General features: G+C 42.4%; 2 protein-coding genes across 5 annotated transcripts in view; both read right to left on the minus strand.

Moving 5' to 3' along the window:
• The window catches only part of KNDC1 (kinase non-catalytic C-lobe domain containing 1), a 116411-nt gene that overhangs the window by 23106 nt on the left and 70498 nt on the right, over positions 1-22807 (minus strand). For all 4 annotated transcript variants that reach the window (XM_054033478.1, XM_054033476.1, XM_054033477.1 and 1 more), the window contains 5 exons: positions 22681-22772; positions 19655-20049; positions 1779-1872; positions 1570-1667; positions 1056-1267 (listed from right to left, as the gene is read on the minus strand). In XM_054033478.1, the coding sequence (XP_053889453.1) occupies positions 1056-1267; positions 1570-1667; positions 1779-1872; positions 19655-20049; positions 22681-22772 (891 nt within the window). The remainder of the gene's footprint in view (positions 1-1055; positions 1268-1569; positions 1668-1778; positions 1873-19654; positions 20050-22680; positions 22773-22807) is intronic.
• On the minus strand, positions 11259-14863 carry LOC128840036 (uncharacterized). Its single transcript, XM_054033486.1, has 2 exons — positions 12922-14863; positions 11259-11928 (listed from the first exon to the last, which is right to left on the minus strand). The coding sequence occupies exons 1-2, from the start codon at positions 13091-13093 to the stop codon at positions 11471-11473; spliced, it is 630 nt and encodes a 209-aa protein (XP_053889461.1). The 5' UTR covers positions 13094-14863; the 3' UTR covers positions 11259-11470.

Raw genomic sequence — 22807 nt, forward strand, 5'->3', positions numbered from 1 at the left:
AATGCCTACTTATGTAGCATTTGTCACTGATAAATCGCAAAAGCACTTCACAAAAGGAGATATGCATTATTATCCTCATTTTACAGATGGGGAAAAGGAGTCCTAAAACAAGTCATTGGCAGAACTGGGAATGAAACCCAAGTTTCTCAAGTCCCAATCCAGTGCCATATCCACTAGACTATGAGGCTCTGATAGTTTTCGGGGGCCAAGACATGAGTTTACATACCATCATGACCAGGGCCGCTGAGAGCGGGTTCGGGCCCTGGTGAAAATTTTTTTTCGGGCCCCCCAGCAAGGGCGGACCGGCTAAACAGGGCCGACCAGAGTGGGGGGGAAGCCCGGCCCCGGGACCCCTTCCGGACCACCGGGCCCTAGTAATTTGTAACGGCTTCCCCTTGCCCCCGTCGGCTCTGATCACGACAGTCCATCTGTTCAAACACTACAGCGGTGAAAGTGGTACAGTTACCCTGCTGTAGTATAGATGCTTCTTACACCAGTGGAGGGGGTATTTCCGTCAATGTAATTAATCCACCTCTGCAAGACGTAGTAGCTATTCAATCTAGCTGCATCTATAGTGGGGGTCGGATCAACTTAACTACGGCATACAGGGGGCAAAATTTTTCACAGCCCTGAGTCATGTAGCTTGGTTGATCTAATTTTTAGGTGCATACTAGGCCTCAGACCCAAATCTAGTGCCTAGTTCAAGAACCTGGGCAGAGTGCCAGGGAGAAATGTGAGGAGAGGAATCATGTTGCCCCCATCACCCATGGCTGGTTTAATATGGTGGGGGGGGGGGGGGGGGAGGGAGGTTGGATCAGGTCTCAGGCCTTCAACCAGGCCCATTATTACCTGGCTTCCTTTTTTGCCATTTGGATGCTGACTACGGCAATTAAATACTATTTTTGCATACCATTAAGTTAATACAAGCAAAGGAGTAGTTATATAATGCTGACAAGCATTATTTATGGAAGCTAGATTTGTATGAATTCTGTATTTTTAAATTGAATTATGTTTTTTCTGCCCTGTAAATTAGGGACTTATAGAATACAGCATACCTGGAGTATAGATATGCCATTAACCCAAGTGGTGTCCCAGCTTGTAGAATCCTTGACCTGTTTTGATTATTATATTGGTGCTTTATCATATTATAGAATATGAGCAATGACGACTCATCCAAAGGGCTGACATCCGACACATCAGTTCTTGTAATATTAACTACTGTAGGTAGTGCACATGATTCCACTCCCCACTGCTCTGCATACATGATCTGTGTGAAGAAGAGTCAAAGCAATGTAAAAGGAAATAATTGAAAAAATTATGAAAATGAAAAATCGGAGGAAAAGTCAATTCAACTTAAAGCCACAATCACATTTAAAATCATTCTTTTTAACAAGACTAGTAAACAGTTACTTGAATTTCAGTCAGTCATTCTTAAAAGTTCTTTGTAAAATTATGACTTTTGTTTAAAACTTTTTAAACTTAATATACTGACTTGAGCATCCAGTTACACGATTATAGACACCTGTATAACAAACAAATAAAAATAAAGTGAATTCAAAGCTGACTTGCCTGTAGATACTTCTTCACCAATTCAAGAAATTGCACCTTGGATTTCATTTCTTGTAGCTGTCCCCTCAATTTGGGCAACATACTTTTAACCTCAGAACCTTAAGATGTAAAATACATTTAGCACAAAAACACATTTTGATGCAGTTGTGAGACTCATATGAAATGACTAAAGGCCAATCCCTTTATTAGCATATCAGTTGTAATTTTACCTTTGTTTCTTCTCTCTTTCTGCAAAAGCTTCTGGTAGAATTTTATAGTTTTCCTATAATTTTTTGTCTCAATCATTAGTATTTGTTCAAGTTCCTATCAAAAAAGGAAAACATTCTGATTTGAATGTTAAACTATACTACTGGGTAGTTCTGATAAGCAGTTTGATTATATTGAACAAAAAGGTTGGTTCACATAACACAAAAGCAAGAACATCCAACAGATAGGAACAGGAAATTCACCAAGAAAAAACAGAAGAGAAAGTTACACCAAGCCTCTTTGTACTTTTGTGCAAAGAGGGCTGATCTAAAATTAAAACCGTATATTCGAATATTCAAAAACCACAAAGACCACTGCTTATCATGCTGACTACTGTTGTCTCATTGTTTACTTGCACTCTGTCTGTATCCACTTGTTGTCTCTTGCCTATTACTTAGATTGTAAGCTTTTTGGAGCAGGGACTGTCTTATTGTTTTAAGCAGCACTCTGTTTTGTACAGGGGTCTTAGCAATACAAATAGTAAATAATAAAATAAAAATAAACAAAAAAAATTAGATGGCTGCACTCAGCCTTAGAATATGTAGAAACAATGCTCATTAAAAACCAGTGGAAGTTGAATCCATTTATGCCAGATCTAAGTTTTGTTCAAGTTGTTTAGAATATTTTTAAAACAAAGATATAATTCCATCTATTAACCTGCATGCAGCATGTACATTCTTTAAAATACTGGACTTGGGTAATATTACTGAACAGTCCCTATGTGTTTTTGATCTGACACTAAAGTTCAATTTGTGGTTCACTTAAAATCAGTATATAAGATTTTACAGTGGTCAGATTCTGCACCCCAGTGGTATTTACAGGGAGGTGTGCAGGGTTCCAACTTCAACACATTTTTTTGCCTAATGATTTGTGATGTTGCATTCTTCCTTGTGTACAAACAATAAACATACTATCTTTTAAATTAATTTATTACGCACTGGTATATTGTGCACACCCAGAGTCTACCACAATTCCGTGAAGGTCAATGAAACAAGATCTATAGCTCAACCTGAGCAAAACTATCCAAATGCTGTAATGCTAGATCAGGGGTGTGCAAACTATGGCCCGGGGGGCCGCATCCGGCCCTTCAGATGTTTTAATCCGGCCCTCGAGCTCCTGCCAGGGAGCGGGGTCCGGGGCTTGCCCCGCTCCGTGCGTGCCGTGGCTCTGCGTGGCTCCCGGCAGCGGCAGCATGTCCCTCTTCCAGCTCCTACGTGTAGCGGCAGGCACGGGGCAACCGTGGCCAATGGGAGCTGCAGGGGGAGTGCCTGCAGATGGGGCAGCACGCAAAGCCACCTGGTTGTGCCTCTGCGTAGGAGCTGGAGGTGGGACATGCCGCTGCTTCCAGAAGCTGCTTGAGGTAATGACCACCTGGAGCCTGCACCCCTGGCCCCCTCGCATGCCCAAACCCCATATCCCAGCCCTGATCCCCGTCCCGCCCTCCAAACCCCTTGGTCCCAGCCCAGAGCACCCTCCTGCACCCCAGAGCCGCACCCCCAGCTGGAGCCCACACCCCAACCCCCTGCCCCAGCCTAGAGCCCTCTTTGCACCCTGAACTCCTCATTTCTGGCTCCATCCTAAAAGAGCCCTCACCCCTCCCGCACCTCAATCCCCAATTTCGTGAGCATTCATGGCCCGCAATACAATTGCCATACCCAGATGTGGCCCTCGGGCCAAAAAGTTTGCCCACCCCTGTGCTACATGTATTTATGATCTTCATTTTAATGGGTATGATGTGGTTAATTTCACCATGACTTTTTCTCCTATACATTTTATGCAAAAAGTACCCAGTGATTAGGAACATGGGCCAAATCTTTAAAGCCAGAGTAACTGGCTACATAGTGATTCCTTCCTGGGCAGGGTAGCGGTCTCTAAGACACTCACCACTCCGACTTCCACCCTGCCCCATGTAATGAGCATGTCAGAGAGAAGGGAACATAACTCAATCACTGCGGTACTCCAGCTGTTCCCTAACAGGTATAATGGCTCTTTTTGGATGATTACCAGCTGACATAAAGCATCTGTAAGGCTCCTCCAAGTTAAGCCAAATGGTAGCAGGATTGGGCAAAGTGCAAAAGTGGCAACACCCACAGGCTCTGCACCACACCTCAGCTTTGCCAACCAAGACGTGGGACCCATGTATTTGCATGCTTTTTGTTTTAAAATTTGTAAACTGCTCAGATAATACCCAATCCAATCTCAGTTAAGTAAATGGAAAGACACTCACTGACTTCACCATAATAAAGGCTTGGATCCAAACCCTACCAAAGTCAGTGGAAATCCTTCCTTGGGATTCAGTGGGCTTTGGATAAGGCCCAAATTACAGCAATGAGTACGGTATTAAGAGTCCTAGATTGATACGTTACTGAACAGAGATATTAAAAGGGGCTCCCGGAAGAACACCACATTCACCTAGTATACCAGTAGGATTATCTCAGATTATTAATAAAACATGATAGCTTTGAATTCTCCTAAGAAGTGACATGAAAGAGCACAACTGAAAGTAGAAATTTTATGAGAGAGAGAGAAAGAGAGATTACTTTTAAAAAGGGGAATAGGAAATACTATAACCTGTTTAACCTAAAATAATTAAGACACTGTGGGTTTTTCTTTGAGACACTGCCTTACATTTCAAAAGTGGTATATTTAGAGGAAATGCTATGGTAAGTACATAAATTAATTTAAATACTGAATAAAAATAACATATTTGTAAGATACAGCATTTCTAAGAATACAATAACTTGTATTCTTCTTGGGTGAAAAAAATCAAACTATAGTTTAATTCAATAAAAGTGCCTGATAGACAAAAGAATATGGTCCTTACTTTAATCTAACTAGTCCTTCTTGAAGCAAGAGACCCCTTCAAGCTATTTTTCAGATTTCTGATAGTGACATTAAGTTGCAAGTGCACTAATCCTGCTATTCTTGAGACGAAGCATTTGAATTTAAGCCATTCAAAATCAGAAGCAAAAGGTTTTGAAGCCAAGAGGTGCCCCAGAGGACAAGACTATTAACCACTTGACCTCTCCTAATAGGTCATTATGTGCTTCAGGAAGAGAATTTTAGTTTGACTTAGAGGGATCAAACTACTGAAACTGTACTTACATTGTCGAGGCATAGCTACAAGGATATCCGAAATTCTTCATGCTACCAGGGGACAATGAAACACTAGAAAGCACTTTAGAATAAGATGAGGAAGAACATGATAGATACATTTTCCATATGTCTAGAACTGTCTTGTAAATGAAAAAAAAAAAAGGTGTCATTTAATTTGTATACATCTAAGTATAAATATGTTCATGTTTCTTCAAAAAATATAAACTCTTTTGCAATCCTAGTATCTTTCATTGTGTGCAATGATCCTCTTCTAGTATTTGAGAAGAACTTCAAAGCAGTAAGAGGAAAAGTAGTAGAATCAAGGGCTTTATTAGCCATTATTTAAAATACATACAAGTTAACTGAAATCCCTGAAGAGTTATATAGGTTTTGTTGGGCTTTGCACTCTGCAAATTTAACAAAAAGTATCTGCCATACTAAGGCCATCTCGAAGGGGGGGAGGAATAGCTCAGGGGTTTGAGCATTGGCCTGCTCTACCCAGGGTTGTGAGTTCAATCCTTGAGGGGGCCATTTAGGGATCAGGGCAAAAATCTGTCTGGGGATTGGCCCTGCAGAGGGTTGGACTAGATGACCTCCTGAGGTCCCTTATAGTCTATGATTCTATGATATACTGATGCAAGTTTACAGTGTAACTACATCGCTCAGGGGTGTGAAAAATCCCCATCCCTGAGTGACAAAGTTATCCTGGTGTAGACTGAGCTTTGACAACAGAAGGGCTTTTCCCATAGACATACCGGTAGCTACCGCCTCTCACAGTGGTGGATTAACTACACTGAAAGGAGAAGCTCTTCAGATTCTTAACTTTTACATTATATTAGAATATGATGAGTGTGGCATTTTTTATTTACAATTTTTTTTGTTATTTGTATGAAAGATGCTTAACCTAGCTATATTCTATTGACCATTACTTGGATTGTGAAGGGAATTTGATTTAGTGGTGTAGGCATGCATTCAAATACCTCCTCCTCAAGGTGAAGTCTGACCTTCAACCTTACTCACCATAAAAATGAAGGCAAATGAAGCAACGGTAGTAGCTCCTACCTCACATACCCAAGGAGAAGGTAGGCATCATTCCTAGATGAATTACAGACCAAGAGAGAAGACTGAATGGGTGGCCTGGCCCATTAAGGTGACTGTTCTAAAAAGAAGTGGTCTGGCAAGAATGCTTATGGGAAAGTCTTATAGAATTTTATAAGGATTAAACCAACAGAGTTCAATAGAGTTCAAAACACACCTATAGAAAAGTGACCATTTCCTATTAAATACCACAGGATTTTTCCATAAGTTATTCATATATCACAGTTATGGGCATTATAAGAAATTAAAAATGTGGCATGACACTTCAAAATATGTTATATATGCTATCGTTACAGAGTACACTCCCCAAAAGCAGCGTGGTACAGCTAAACAAAGTCACAGAATAAGAAAAGTACAAGAATATTAAAGTTAGAGCACATTTTTACATTTAATGATCAAAATGGGAACAGTACAAGTGCAATTAGTAGAAGAGAGAAAAATAATTCATAGCAGAAAGAAAAACAATAATTACAATCTGATACATAAAATTTAAAACTTGCAAACCAAAGAGAATCACAAAAGAAGATCTGCTGAGACATTCATTAGGAAATAAGGATGTTAAAGCATGAAGTGTGACACTTTTCAAAGTGGTGGCTTTTGCACTTGGTCCAAAGCTAATCACTGGTGACCCAGTTATATGAAGTAGAAAGCATTTTAAATGGGACAAGTTCACTGAATGCATTAGACAGCACTCCCGTGAGCAGAGCAAGCAGGATCAGCAAACACGTTGTTCACAGCTAATATATCAAACAAGTGATTGGTAAATAGGTTCACTTTTAATGGGAAAGATTTACTAGCAGTTGAGTTTGAGCAAAAAAATCCTATCACTAAGAGGTATGTTTTTGACAAGTATACAAAGATTTAGCTCATTAGCATTAATAGGAGTCACAACTAAATCCCTGTGCACTTAGCTGAAGATTTATAACTACATATTCATCAGATTCAGAGTGATGGACAAATGGGAAAATAAGTATCTAGCTAATTTATGAATTTGAAAATTACCTGATTAAATAAAAAAAAAACCAAGTGCCTAAGTGAAAGAAAGTTGATGACCAGTACACAATCACTGTCAGAAAAAGAAAAAATGACTTGATGTTTGGAAACTACAGGATAATTTAAGAAGACTTCTGATCTTGAACAAATAACTGGGATAAACAGCAATCAGTTCAAATGAAGCAGATGAACAACAGATAATGCCACTGCCACTATTTTAGCTGACACTAACATTTTATCCAGTCGGGTCTAGTATATAAGTAAAAACCAAGATAAAGAACCTGTTCAGTTCGTGCATGGAGAAACCACATTTACACCTATTTTTCATCAAGACCTTTTTAAGAACAGCCACACTGGGATAGACTAATGGTCCAACTAGCCCTATACCCAGTCTTCCAACAGTGGCCAGTGCCAGAAGTTTCAAAGAGAATGAATAGAACAGGGCACTTATCAAGTAACACAGCCCCTGTTGTCCAGTCTCAGCCTCTGGCAGTCAGAGGCTAGGGATACCCAGATCATAGGGGTTGTGTCCCTGACTATCTTGGCTAATAGCCATTGATGGACCTGTATCAGAGGGGTAGCCATGTTAGTCTGGATCTGTAAAAAGCAAGAGAGAGTCCTGTGGCACCTTTAAGACTAACAGATGTATTGGAGCATAAGCTTTCGTGGGTGAATGCCTACTTCGTTGGATGCCACAGGACTCTCTATTGATGGACCTATCCTCCATGAACTTATCTAATTCTTTTTTGAACCCAGTTATGCTTTTGGCCTTCACAAGATCCCTCAGGCAACGAGTTCCAGAGGTTGACTGTGAATTGTGTGAAGTAGTACTTCCTTATGTTTATTTTAAACCTGCTGCCTATTAATTACATTGAGTAACCCTTGATTCTTGTGGTATGTGAAGGCGTAAGTAACACTTCCCTATTCAGTTTCCCCACATCACTCATGATTTTATAGACCTCTATCATATCCCTCTTTAGCAGTCTCTTTTCCAAGTTGAACAGTCCCAGTCTTTTTAATCTCTCTTCATACGGAAGCTGTTTCAGACCCCTAAACATTTTTGTTGTCCTTCTCTGTACCTTTTCTAATTTTAATGAATCATTTTTTAGATGGGGCAACCAAAACTGCATTCAGTATTCAAGGGGTGGGCATACCCACAGATTTATACAGTGGTGGTATATTTTGTCTTACCTAGCCCTTTCCTAATGGTTCTAACATTGTTAACTTTTTTACCGCTGCTGCACCTTCAGCAGATGTTTTCGGAAAACTAACTATAATGATTCCAAGATCTCTTTCTTGAGCGGTAACAGCTAATTCAGACCCCATTATTTTGTAAGTATAGCTGCGAATATGTTTTCTAATGTGCATTACTTTGCATTTATCAACACTGAATTTCATCTGTCATTTTGTTGCCCATTCACTCTGTTTTGTGAGATCCCGTTGTAGCACTTCAGTCAGCTTTGGACTTGGCTATCTTGAGTAATTTTGTATCATCTACTAATTTTACCACCTCACTCTTCATAACCTTTCCCAGATCGTTTCTGAATATGTTGAATAGCACAGGTCCCACTACAGAAACAGGGGACCCTGCTATTTGCTTCTCCCCATTGTGAAAACTGACCATTTACCTATCCTTTGCTTCCTTTAACCAGTTTCTGATCCATGAGAAACCTTCCCTCACATGCCATGATTCCTTACTTTGCTCAAGATCCACTGGTGTGGGACCTTGTCAAAGGTTTTTTGAAAGTTCAAGTACACTATATCAACTGGATATAGTTGTCCACATGCTTGTTGACTCCCTAAAAGAATACTTCCCCACTTGCAAGCAATGAATCTGTGTATAACAGAAGAAAACTTAATAAAAAGGAAAAAGGACCATGGCATTTATTTGGGAAAACACGATCACCATGATTCGAAAGCATGTGACCATAAGCAAACACCCACCCCAGAGTATGTTGGGCAATGTCCTTTGCCTCAGTTTCTCACTTTGCACTGTGAAAGTCCAAAAAATATTCCTTCAACCTGCTATTGCCTTTTCCCTCCATCATCCCACTCATAGTTGCTGGACTTGGTCAGCGAAGGTCCAGAGTTCAGAGGTGAGTTTACCACCCAGCCGGGGGATGGTAGGGTGTTGGAGGGAAGTGAGTCATCGAGCTCTGCTGTCCCCTCTGCAACTGAGTCACGGTTGCCACTGTTCACTTTGGTGCCACTGCCTGGTGCCGTTCACTCTGGTGCTGCTACACCTCTATTCACTCAGATGTCACATTCTGAGGTTCTACCACTCAAACCAGCTCTCAGGGTATGTCTACACTACGGGATTACTCCGAATTTACAGAATTCGATTTTTGGCAACTGATTGTATAAAGTCAAGTGTATGCAGCCACACTAAGCACATTAATTCGGCGGTGTGTGTCCATGTACCGAGGCTAGTGTCGACTTCCGGAGCGTTGCACTGTGGGTAGCTACCCCATAGCTATCCCATAGTTCCCGCAGTCTCCCCCGCCCATTGGATTTCTGGGTTGAGATCCCAAAGCCTGATGGGGCCAAAAACATTGTCGCGGGTGGTTCTGGGTACATCCTCCCCCTCCCTCTGGGAAAGCAACGGTAGACAACCGTTTCGCGCCTTTTTTCCAGGGGATGAACAGTGCAGAAGCCATACCATGGCAAGCATGGAACCCACTGAGCTCAAGACAGCAGTCATGAACATTGTAAACACCTCACGCATTATCGTGCTATTATGCTGAACCAGAACCTGCAAAACCAGGCGAGGAGTCGTCGGCGACTGCAGCACGGCGACGAGAGTGATGAGGACATGGATACAGAATTCTCTCAAACCACGGGTCCCGGCGCTTTGGAGATCATGTTGTTAATGGGGCAGGTTCTAGCCATGGAACGCCGATTCTGGGCCCGGGAAACAAGCACAGACTGGTAGGACCGCATAGTGTTGCAGGTGTGCAGGGCCGGCTCCAGGCACCAGCACACCAAGCATGTGCTTGGGGTGGCACTTGGAGGGGGGCGGTGCGGTGCTCCGGCCCGAGAGTGGGGCCACGACTGGGCTCGCCGCCCTCCTCCCGGCGCTCTGGCCACCGGGGAGAGCGGAGCCCCAGCCGGGCTCTCCGCCCTCCTCCCAGCGCTCTGGCTGCCGGGGAGAGCGGAGCCCTGGCCGGGCTCTCTGCCCTCCTCCCGGTGCTCCAGCCGCGCTCCCTGCCGGGGGCGGGGGGCGGCAAAAAAGCCAGAGCCGGCTCTGCAGGTGTGGGACGATTCCCAGTGGCGGCGAAACTTAAGGGCACTTTCATGGAACTTTGTGACTTGCTTTCCCCTACCCTGAAGCGCCAGAATACAAAGATGAGAGCAGTCCTCACAGTTGAGAAGTGAGTGGCGATAGCCCTGTGGAAGCTTGCAACGCCAGACAGCTACCGGTCAGTTGGGAATCAATTTGCAGTGGGCAAATCTACTGTGGGGGCTGCTATGATGCAAGTAGCCAAAGCAATCACTGAGCTGCTGCTACAAAAGTTAGTGACTCTGGGAAATGTGCAGGTCATAGTGGATGGCTTTGCTGCAATGGGATTCCCTAACTGTGGTGGGGCAATAGATGGAACCCATATCCCTATCTTGGCACTGGAGCACCAGGGCAGCCAGTACGTAAACCGCAAGGGGTACTTTTCAATAGTGCTGCAAGCACTGGTGGATCAGAAGGGACATTTCACCAACATCAATGTGGGATGGCCAGGAAGGGTTCATGACGCTCGCGTCTTCAGGAACACTAATCTGTTTAAACGGCTGCAGCAAGGGATTTACTTCCTAGACCAGAAAATAACCGTTGGGGATGTTGAGATGCCTATAGTTATCCTTGGGGACCCAGCCTACCCCTTAATGCCATGGCTCATGAAGCCATACACAGGCAGCCTGGACAGTAGTCAGGAGCTGTTCAAATACAGGCTGAGCAAGTGCAGAATGGTGGTAGAATGTGCCTTCGGACGTTTAAAGGGTTGTTGGCGGATGTTACTGACTCGCTCAGACCTCAGCCAAACCAATATTCCCATTGTTATTGCTGCTTGCTGTGTGCTCCAAAATCTCTCTGAGAGTAAGTGGGAGATGTTTATGGCGGGGTGGGAGGTTGAGGCAAATCGCCTGGCCGCTGATTACGTGCAGCCAGACACCAGGGCGATTAGACGAGCACACCAAGAAGCGCTGCACATCAGAGAAACTTTGAAAACCAGTTTCATGACTGGCTAGCCTACGATGTGAAAGTTCTGTTTGTTTCTCCTTGATGAAAACCCACCCCCTTGACTGACTCATTCCGTGTAAACAAACCACCCTCCCCCCTTGCTTGCTTTCAAAGGAAATAAAGTCACTATCATTTAAAAATCATGTATTCTTTATTAATTGATTATAAAAATAGGGAGAGAACTGACAAGGTAGCGCGAGTGGGGTTTGGAGGAGGATAGGAGAGAAGGAAAAGGCCACTTCAAAAGTTCAAAATAATGACAGCCTTTTGCTTGGGCTGTCCACTGGGGTGGAGTGGGAGGGTGCACGGAGCCTCCCCCCGGGTTCTTGGGCGTCTGGGTGAGGAGGCTATGGAACATGGTGAGGGGGGAGGGTAGTTATACAGGGGCTGCAGTGGCACTCTGTGATCCTGCTGCCGTTCCTGAAGCTCCATCAGATGCCGGAGCATGTCCGTTTGATCACACAGCAGCCCCAGCATTGCAGCCTGCCACCTCTCAACTTGAGCATCCCTCATGGCCTCACGTTCACTGGCATCTTTCCTGTACTTTGATACCATGTCCTTCCACTCATTCAGATGAGCTCTTTCATCGTGGGTCGATTGCATTATTTCCGAGAACATGTCGTCTCGTCTGCGTTTTTTTCGCCGCCTTATCTGAGATAGCCTTCGGGACGGAGGAGGGACGCTTGAAAACTTTGCAGCTGTGGGAGGAAGGGAAAAAAGGGAGAGAGATATTTAAAAAGATAGCATTTTACAGAAAAATGCTTATACTCTTTCACGGTGAACAACATTATTCACATTACATAGCACATGTGATTTCGGTACAAGGTCGCATTTTGCATCTTCTATTGAGTGCCTGCGGCTTTGGTGTTAGAGATCACAGACGCAGGGCCAGGCAACAGAATTCGGCTTGCATGCAGCCATGGTAAGCCATTGTCTTTCGGCTTCTGCAACCTTCATAAAAGCAGCACCCTCCTTTCCCATACCAAGCAAAGCCCATTGAGTGTTGCGGTGTTCCTGTTAACGTGCAGCAGCAGAAACCAAACTAACCCCCGACCCATCCAATTCTCTGGGCTGATCGCTTTACCCCTCCTCCCACCACGTTGCTGGTATCAGGGAAGATCCCTGCAGAAAGCAAACTAACCCCCCCCTCCAATTCTGTGTGATGATCGCTTCCTCTCCCCCCTCCCCGCCGCTTGGCTAACTGCAGGGAAGGATTTCTTTTCAGCCACAGTCAAACAGCCCAGTAGGAACGGCCACTTCTGTCCCCTTCATTAAATTCCCCTATTTCAACCAGGTTACCATGAACGGTATCACTCTCCTGAGGATAACACAGCGAGATAAAGAACGGATGTTGCTTGAATGCCAGCAAACACCGGGACCATATGCTGCCAGGCTTTGTCATGCAATGATACCAGATTACTTGCTACTAGCATGGCATGGTCAAGTGTCCTACCGTGGAGGACGGAATAAGGCTGCACTGCCCAGAAACCTTCTGCAAAGGCTTTTGGAATACCTCCAGGAGAGCTTCATGGAGATGTCCCTGGAGGATTTCCGCTCCATCCCTAGATAGGTTAACAAACTTTTCCAGTAGCTGTACTGGCTGCGAATGCATCCCAAGTCCTCAAGGCAAATTAATCATTAAAAAACGCTTGCTTTTAAACCATGTTTTATATTTACAAAGGTACACTCACCAGAGGTCCCTTCCATGGCTTCATGGTCTGGGAGAACACCTTGGGAGGGTACTTCAGTCAGGCTGAGAAAAAGGTCCTGGCTGTTGGGGAGAACGGAGTGTTGTGTGCTCACCGCAAGCTCATCCTTCTCCTCCTCCTCCTCCTCTTTCCCGTCCGCAGAATCCTCAGGCATGGCTGAGATTACCCCCTCCTCAGAATCCACGGTCAGAGGTGGGGTAGTGGTGGCAGCCCACCCCCTAGAATTGCATGCAGCTCAGCGTAGAAGCGGCACGTCTGCGGCTCTGTCCCGGACCTTCCGTTTGCTTATCTGGTTTTCTGTTAGGCTTGTCTGAGCTCCTTAACTTTCATGCGGCACTGTAGTGAGTCCCTATTGTGGCCTCTCTCCATCATGCCCTTGGAGATTTTTTCAAATGTTTTGGCATTTCGTCTTTTGGAACGTAGTTCTGCTAGCACTGAATCCTCTCCCGTACGGTCCATGCTGGTGCTCTTTTTCGATTCTCAGACTGCATGGTCACCTGTGCTCTCCACACTGGGCAAACAGGAAATGAAATTCAAAAGTTCGTGGGGCTTTTCCTGTCTGCCTGGCCAGTGCATCCGAGTTCAGATTGCTGTCCAGAGCGGTCACAATGGTGCACTGTGGGATAGTTCCCGGAGGCCAATACCGTCGAATTTCGTCCACACTAACCCTAATTCGAACTGGCAACGTTGATTTTGGCACTACTCCCCTCGTTGGGGAGAAGTACAGAAATCGATTTTAAGAGCCCTTTATGTTGAAGTAAATGGCTTCGTTGTGTGGACGGGTGCAGGGTTAATTCAATTTAACGCTGCTAAATTCAGACTAAACTCGTAGTGTAGACCAGGCCTCAGTGATATCAGTAGGTAGTGGGTAACCTCACTGCAGGCTAAACAGTCTTTCACTGCAGCATTGTCCCACATACAGCAGCTAGACTTGGTTATCAGTGATTTCAGCTCTAGTGATTACTTAACAGAACAAAGACTCTCAATCTTTGATTTGAGTCTAATCAGCCGTATCTTTAAACAGGGGTGAAGGAGAGATTCAAATGGCTTCTAGGACTCTTTAGGCAGAGCCCTCACCGCCAGATTTAGTTCGAGCAAATATTATGGTGTTTTTAAAACAGTTTCCATGCAACTTGCAGATATTTCACTCTTGACATTGTTCCTTTTAGTTTCCATTTAACTAGTGTCTTCACTTTTGTGTAGTTCTCCTTTTCAATTTAAGTTCTACTGTGGTGGGTTTCTTTGGTATTTCCCCCCACCGGGATGTTAAATTTAATTACATTAGGTTTGCTGTTACTGAGTGGTTCAGCCATACTCACACCTTTTGGACCAGATCCTGTGCTCCATTTAGGAGTAAATCAAGAATTGCCTCTCCCCTTGTGGGTTCCAGAACTACCCTGTTTCCCCGAAAATAAGACAGTGTCTTATATTAATTTTTGCTCCCAAAGATGCGCTAGGTCTTATTTTCAGGGGATGTCTTATTTTTCAGAAATGAAAAATGCCTTATTATCGGTGGATGCCTTATTATCGGGGAGGTCTTATTATCGGGGGGATGCCTTATATTACAACGAGAGGCAAAACTGTAAGTAGGCCTTATTTTCGGAGGATGTCTTATTTTCGGGGAAACAGGGTAGCTGCTCCAAGAAGCAGTAATTAATATTGTCTAGAAATTTGCTCTCTGAATCCCATCCTGAGGGGACACATACCCAGTCAATAGGGGAACAGTTGAAATCCCCCATTATCACTGGGTTTTCTATTTTTGTAGCCTCTCTAATCTCCTTGAGAATTTCACAATCACCATCCTGGTCAACTAGTCAGTTGTATATTCTACTGCTATGCTCTTATTATTCAAGCATCAAATTTCTATCCATGGAGACCCTATGGTACAGTTTGATTCATTTAAGATTTTTCCTATATTTCACTCTAGGTTTTCTTTCACATATAGTGCCACTCCCTGACCAGCATGACCTACTCTGTCATTCCCATATATTTTGTATCCTGGTATTACTGTGTCCCATCATCAACCTTCCACAAAGTTTCTGTGATGCCTATTATATCAATATCCTCATTTAATACTAGGCACACAAGTTCACTCATCTTAGTATTTAGATTTCTAGAGAGACAAGGTGGGCGAAGTAATGTCTTTTACTTCAGCAGACCAACTTCTGTTGATGAAAGAGACAAGCCTTCAAGCTACACAGAGCTCTTCTTCGGGTCTAGGAAAGGGATTCAAAGTGTCACAGCACAATACAAGGTAGAACAGATTATTTAGCATAAATAGTTAACTCATGGTAACACAATGGTTCTCAAACTGTGAGGCGTGCCCCTTGGGGGGGGGGGGGGGTGTCACACAGGAATGTTCAGGACATGGAGCAAGCCTCCACAGGGGGTGGGGAGGGAACACCACACTTCCAGCATTTTAGCTCATCACTAGTAAGTTACACCCATTTTGCACACATGCTTAATGCCAAATTGCACTATGTTTCCCCCACTTACACCTATTGCCTAAACAACATGTCCTCCATGTGTAATTTACACCAATGTTTAAACCAAAGGATCTGGGCCTAAAATTTTCAGATGATACAAATAAAGTTTTTTGCTGTGTTGAAATAAAATGGTACTGTAGATAACATTAAAATGAAGAATTTAACCCCAATCCTGCTCCTAATAGGGCAGACTGTTAAGAAGCAGGGCACAAACCTCTGGATTTTAAGTCAACAGCAAAATCCACACTGACTACAATAGGGAAGATTGGCTCCTTTGTCAGTAGCTGATACTGAAATTAAAATATGCTATGTTGTTACACAATTGCTTTTGTTACATTATCTTTCTCCTGTCTGTTAATAAAAGGTAAAGGATGGGAGATGCAAGTGTTGGATAGCTTTACACATTTGCAATTGACTGATTCAGGGCTAAGTATCACACACTCCAGAGTACTGATATAACTCACAAAAATGTAAAAAGAAACAGAGGAAGTCTAATTTAATATTTTACATATATAAAACAAACTCTGTAGCAGTTTCAGAAACTTTATCTACAAGGGCTCTAATGGTTAATTTTCTGACATTGATGTTTCTCACGGCGTACATGGAAAGTCAGCATTTTAGGAAAGAGCCTTCTCTATACTGTAGCAAATTTTAAAGATTGAAATTAATAATTTTATATTTAGAGCCAACTTTTTAGGTCCTTATTTTGCAACCTTTGGAAGACGCCAGGCTTTACAGAAAGTCAATGCAACAGCAACAATCAATCATTCTGCTGGCACACTACAGCATGGCATTAAGGGGAAAAAAGGCACTAGACTGAAAGCTGCTCAAGGCTTTAATCCAATATCCTGTTGTGTATTAATAACAGAACATTTAAAAAATAGAAAAAATAGCAAGACAGCAAAGATTCAAATGGAGTCTTTTTAATAATTAACTTAAGATTCTATACTTTTAAAAACATATTAGAGATCTTCTGTACATAAATATTACCTGGCAGGATGTATTGTCTTAAACTATATATGCATTACTTAGAAAATGGATTTTTCTTTTGCAGTGCATTCAAAGGGTATTTATATTGTACAAGAAATGAATAGAACGTACACTAGAACTCAATTTGACCCCGTATCTATCACAACACATCACGTTACATTATTCCTTATTTGGAAAAGTCCACATTGAGTTAATTTTTTTTTAAATTATTTACAAATTGACTTTAGATATTATACAGGACTTTCATTGTAACATACTGAGTGTTTCTATTATCTGTAATTCATTATCTTACCCCTGCTTATACATTTAGATCTAGTCTACACTACAAAGTTAGTGTAGAAAAGCCATGTGGTTTGGGGGATTTTTAAAAAGGTGAGAAAATTATGGGATAGGGATGGCATTATGGGATAGAGAAAGTTGCTTGATGGGAACTTGACACTCAGCTCCCAGAGTTCCCTGCGCAGCTCATTTCTACCCTGTACACATTGTAAAACTCCCCCCAAACTCATTGTGACAGAGGGTGGCGCCTGGCACACAGAGATACCTACCCATGGGACACTGCACTTTGGATTGATACAAGCACACGTGGTGAATACACAAAGTGCTGATGCAAGCCACTGAGCATGCATGTGCACAAGCAATATACAAACTTTATGCCAATGTAACTTCCGTCAAGCAAAGTTGGTAGTGTAGACATGGCCCAAACATATAATAGTTCCCAATGCATGTCTCATTTGAACCAGCTGGACATCCATGCAACTCCACTGAGTCAACAGAGCAAGATCACAATCAGGCTCATTTCTGTCCACAAAGACTTTTGAAGCCACTTAAAATTAATATAAGTACCAATATAATGCACAGATCCTCAGTGAGATCAGCATGCGCATTTCCGAAGCATTTGCTCAACTTTAAACTGTACCTACACTCGGTACATGATGTTTGTTATACTTTTAACAAGATACATGGAGTATAACAGAGTTAAAAAAAGAATGTCTTAGACACCAAAGTATCACTCTCTGTAAGGATTCCCCACAAAACTAACTTCTTCCTCCCATATTCTTTTCTAACTCATGATAAATGTTACCACATACATTATAAGGAAAATGCAAGTTAGAAGGCGTTTGTGTAAGTCTACCAGTTATGCAGGTAGTGCAAACAGCAGCAACATACACTAATTTTCCAAGTAAAATCAAAAGGGACACACTCAAAATTACTTTAAATCTTGCTTCATTTATATTGTACTCCAGCAAGTTATATACAATAATAATAATAATAAAAATAATAAAAATATTTTTTATTAATAATAAAACCACCTCCGAAGAGCAGAGATCATATCTTTTTGGATCAAACTAAATCACTTAATAATCTATAAAATCCCAGAAAAAAAAAAAAAGTGGATGTCGGAGTAGGGTAGGGGTGGGGAAAAAAAATAATCACTGGAGATACTCAAGAAAATTCCTTACAATTTTGCAGTCAGGAAGTAGCCCTTTGAGCAATGGAGATTATGTAATCCTTTTCTTCTTTTTGTACCTGATATGCCCAAGCAGTATTTAACTGACCATATATAATTCTATGCCCCTATAGAATTATATGCCCAAATTGCTAGATTGACAGCCTTGAAGAAGTCTGTTCTCTTTTTCGACACACAACAATCATAGGTCAAGTTTCTCATGCTGCTTCACTAATGTACCTGCACCCTGACATGAGGGGTAAGGAGGACAACTGAACCTGCATACTCATCCAATCCTTAACCCTCCTGCCGAGACTGCAAACAAAGGTGTCAATTGCAATGAACTGGAATGAGATTATTATTTGTTTCACATACACCAAACCATCAATGAGAGTGGATCAAGTGGTATTTCAACTAATTACTTGGAAGCAAAAGGGTCTACATCTGTTATTTCTGATTACTTAGTTGCATTTCATTATATTTATTTAGAAATATATTGACAGACCCAATAGATTGTTCACGGTGGACAGAACACAGATAAATCAGACAGTAAGATTAATAGCACTTTCTAGACAGGTAGACCCATTTTCAGACCACAGAGTATGTCTTCACTGATGAGTTTACTACAATTGTCTATATTTGAATTACTCCTCTCAAGCGAGAGCGGACACACAGCAAAATAACACTTAAGCTGCTCTATCCACAATGGTACCTCAATCACGCCTGTGTGTCGCAAGACTTCTGGGGGCATATCCCATGGTTTTGTGCTGCAATAAGTAAAGTTTCTCTGTGAATTCTTTCCAAGTGAATTGTGTGTAGGAGAGCTAGTCTGGTCCTTTCTGGGCACAGGAAGGCATCATGGGAAAGCAATGAAGGAGCAGCAGGATTGGCACAGGAAGGCATTGTGGGAAAGCAATGAAGGAGCAACAGGATTCAAGCAGAGTTAGTTTGCATCCAGACTACAGAATGGTTGTGTCAGCAGGTGATAAGTTATGTTAACTCGAGGGTTATCCTATACCTCAGAGGGGCCAGCCAACTCGAGTTAAAAGCACCATGACACTTGAATAAATATCCTTTGATATGGAAGTAACTTGGGTTAAGGACAAAAACTCAAGTTAAAACTTGAGTTAACTTTTCAGTGAAGACAAGCCCTGAATCCCTAGGTGTCAGGGATGCTACTCGTAAAACTAGGTCGCAAGCCATTTAGGGAAGCCTGTGTTAACACAAAGACCCCGTAACCCATTCCATATTAAAGGCATCCCTGCTTTGAGGGTCAGAGCTTTCAGTGTGGCATTAATTTATGTATGTACATCATCCTCCCCTCCCTCCAGTACAACTCCCTTTAAACGACCAAGCTATTATACCATTTATATAATAATGCAGCATTTTGGATTACGATTTAAGAATCAACAAGAGGCAAAGACTTCAATGGGCCGATGCAATTTCATTGTGTTCATAAAATCATATGGCAAGGGTGGAGAGCCACACTATACTACAACTTATACCTGAGACCTATAAACCTTTACAATTTATTTTTCCTTGTTTCAAAGAGAACAATAGATTCTTGTATAACCAAACGGAGATCCAGGGTCTACCAATGATTGGACATTAATGACTCAAGACACTTAGGCCCAATTCAGACCTGCTGTAAGCAGGATAAAGGATTGTATGTTAATTTAACATTGAGGAAAAAGAGGACCATCACCTCCTGGTTTTTATTGTTAAATATCCCATCTTTATCAATAAGCATTACAATACATCTTGAATTTTCATAAATCAAAGTACTTACCACTCTTTTCGAATCTATATTTTGTGACTCATTTACTTCCTGCTTTCCAAGTTTTTTCATATAATTGTAAACGTCTGAACTAAAGCATTCACCCCCGTAGAATGCACTGCTCCAACCAGGACTACAACTTTGAAAGTCCGTTGAGCTGGGGGAGACAGGGTAATTATTTTCAGAAGTTTCCTCTTCTTGTTCTCTATTCTCTTCTACGAAGTCAGGACTGAGACAATCATTACTTTGTAAACAACTTCCACCCTTTTCTGTTCTTAATATAACCTTCTGCAGCCTCAATTCTTTTTCAAAATTATCTAGTGGAAGCTCATCCAAGTCCATTTCAGCCAATGATACATCTGTAGTGGGCATTGCCTTGGTGTCAGAGGCCACCTGTTTCTCTTTCCCTTTTAAAGAGAACAAAGAAACAAACAGTCATACATAGGAGCATATCTAAATTTCGGTTTATTTTTTTAGATTTAAATGCCAGGCATATGAAAAGCAGTTGTCAAGCCACCTATGCCCTGTAACTGTGGCACTGTCAGTTGTCATGGCAACCACGACCAGATATCTTAGTAATCCAAGGGTACTAGCACTTTGCTGGCAAATAGAGTGACAAAAAACAGGTGACCCGTAAGTTTAAAGGGCATAAGACTAACATTATGTAACTACACTTTTAAATGCCCAAGGTCAAAAATATTGTCAAACTATTAAACCACACTTCAAGAGTTTCTGTAAAATGCAATAAAGATGCACGCTGAACATGTACAGCAGCTCTAAAATACATAGGCTGGGTGGGATAGAGGCTGCACACAAAAATAAATGTGGGTCATAAACATATGCACCCATTAGTAAATAAGTGCTTAGCTTTTATATAATGCTTTTTAATCTACACGTCTCAAAGCTCTTTACAAAGGACACAGAGGCCATACATAGCAGGCCAAGTTCTCAGCTAGAGCCAAACTGCACACAGAGCAAGTTGACAAAGGGGATTTTGGGGCAGCAAACTTACTTTAGCACTCAGCTGGTCTTACTGATGTTGGACACAGGACCAATCCCCTAAACTGTGTTGGACCTTTTCTATCTTACAACAGCTGTTAACAGCCCCAAGAGACTGAAATGACAGTCAATGATTGGTCACACTCCTCTTCCCTACTACAGGGCAGCATAGAAGAGACGTGGGATAAGAGCCTTTATGTCAACATTATGCCCACCAGAGGGTCTCCTGGGCCCACATATGCCCGAATAATCCTCCAAAGCCCAAATATGCCAGCTTTAGAGCCAAATGGCACTGTATGAAAACGTGGCCCAGCGTACATCTTTCATACTGGCTCAGAATGAATGTTAACGTGTTTATGACACCATGCAAGTGTGAACTTATACTTTAATCCTTGTCATTAAAGATGACTGACAGCAGAGTTTAAAACACTCTGTTAATCATACCCAACCAACCTTTGGCCAAGCAGGAAAATCACTACAGTTTGGAAATGGATTAGTTTGTGGGTGCTTTGCAATCCCAGTGTGCAGTTGCACACCGTGTTTGGAAGAACAGACATTTAGGAGTACTGAAATCTGGGAGGTTTCCCAACTTGAGACCATGAAAAATGGAGTTTGTGGGAGTGAGGTTCTGGCTTCTGCAGCAGGCCAACATTCTCTCAAAAGTCAATTCAGTGAATCCATGTGCTGAAGACAGTCACCTGACCTGCAGAAATGGATGTCTGACTCCAGAAAACAGTTCCATAACCACCTGAGTTGAGGACACCTCTCTTAGCTGACATTAGTAATAGACCCATAGGCTCTGGTGCACCCAGGTCACAGCTTGACCATATTTTGGCTGGGCCAATCCTGAGTGGTGCTGCAACCCCATATGCCAGGTCACAACACCACTGACTCAAATTTAGCACACCCGCCCCTCTGTCATGGTGGGGGGAAGGGGTGTCGCAGTGCCACTCAGACCTGCCATTGTGGTCCTGGGTGCCAAGTCACAATGCCACGAACTCAAATCTGGAGCCACTGGGTATAGGAACTCATGGAATTGGGGACTGGGGTCAGGCTCCTGATGGGGACACCTGAGAAGGGGAAGAGGAGGGTCAGGTGTGGGGCAAATCTATGCCCCCAAACATACTTTAAATGGTGCTCCATAGTCCATGGACCCTCTGTGGGTCAGACCACAGAAGAAGGCACGTGATACACACACAGTGTATGTAATCATCAACATCTGTAGCTCCTCTCTAATTTACACATTTGCTTTCTAACTGGTATTTTCATCAATGTGGCCCTTTACCCAAAGTGTAAAAAATGGTCATTTTAAGTCTGACATATTAGGTAGTGCTGGTTATAAATTATGCACAAAAAACCCTACATTTCTTGTAAAAAGGTTGTTTTTTTTGTTTTGTGTTTTTAAACTGAAAGGTTCCTTGCTAGGCCACTTATTTTACTATTCAGTACAACACGTTTAATTTTGATAGGCCATGCTGAGCAGACAAGGCAATAACAGGATCAGAGACTTTAGAGAAGAATCAGCGTTAGTTCACCTATCAGTTAACCCTCAATGGCTGCACTAGCCCGTAAGGAATTACAAGCATTTACTAAGGCTCTCAGCTCTCCCTGGAACTAAACTTGACACACAGTTGAACTGATTCAGTGAAACTGTTCTAATTCATAGTAACAGATTCTCTCCCCCATCAAAGCACACCACTAGAACACCTATTAAAAAAACAAGCATATAAACACGTATAGTAATTGGGACTTCAAGAGTTTTTCAACATTCATAACATGCTTCAGTAAGTAATGAAATTAAATTTGGTAACCCGCTAAATGACATTTGGTGTGATGTAGGCTAGATATTGTAGACAAGAGCCTTGCAGGGTGTCACCATATAGTAACACATTTTCAGATACTTTGTAGTTTGCTTTGTCACAAGTTCAGAGGCAAGTGTTGTCCTGCAGGCACTCTATAAACACCAATCCCTACAGGCTGTCGCCCTTGGTGGGGTCCCAACTCACACAAACACCTAATAACATAAGTTCTTCTCTCACCCTTTGTCAGTTTGCTGCTGACCAAAAAACTGTCAGATGTCTTCAAACTGTGGAACATGCTGCCACCTTTTGATCCATCTGTTTCAGTTACGCTGAAAATAAAATGGGACAAGGAACAATTAACATT

The sequence above is a fragment of the Malaclemys terrapin genome, chromosome 7, assembly GCF_027887155.1.
Source record: "Malaclemys terrapin pileata isolate rMalTer1 chromosome 7, rMalTer1.hap1, whole genome shotgun sequence".
NCBI classification, from domain to species: Eukaryota; Metazoa; Chordata; order Testudines; family Emydidae; genus Malaclemys; species Malaclemys terrapin.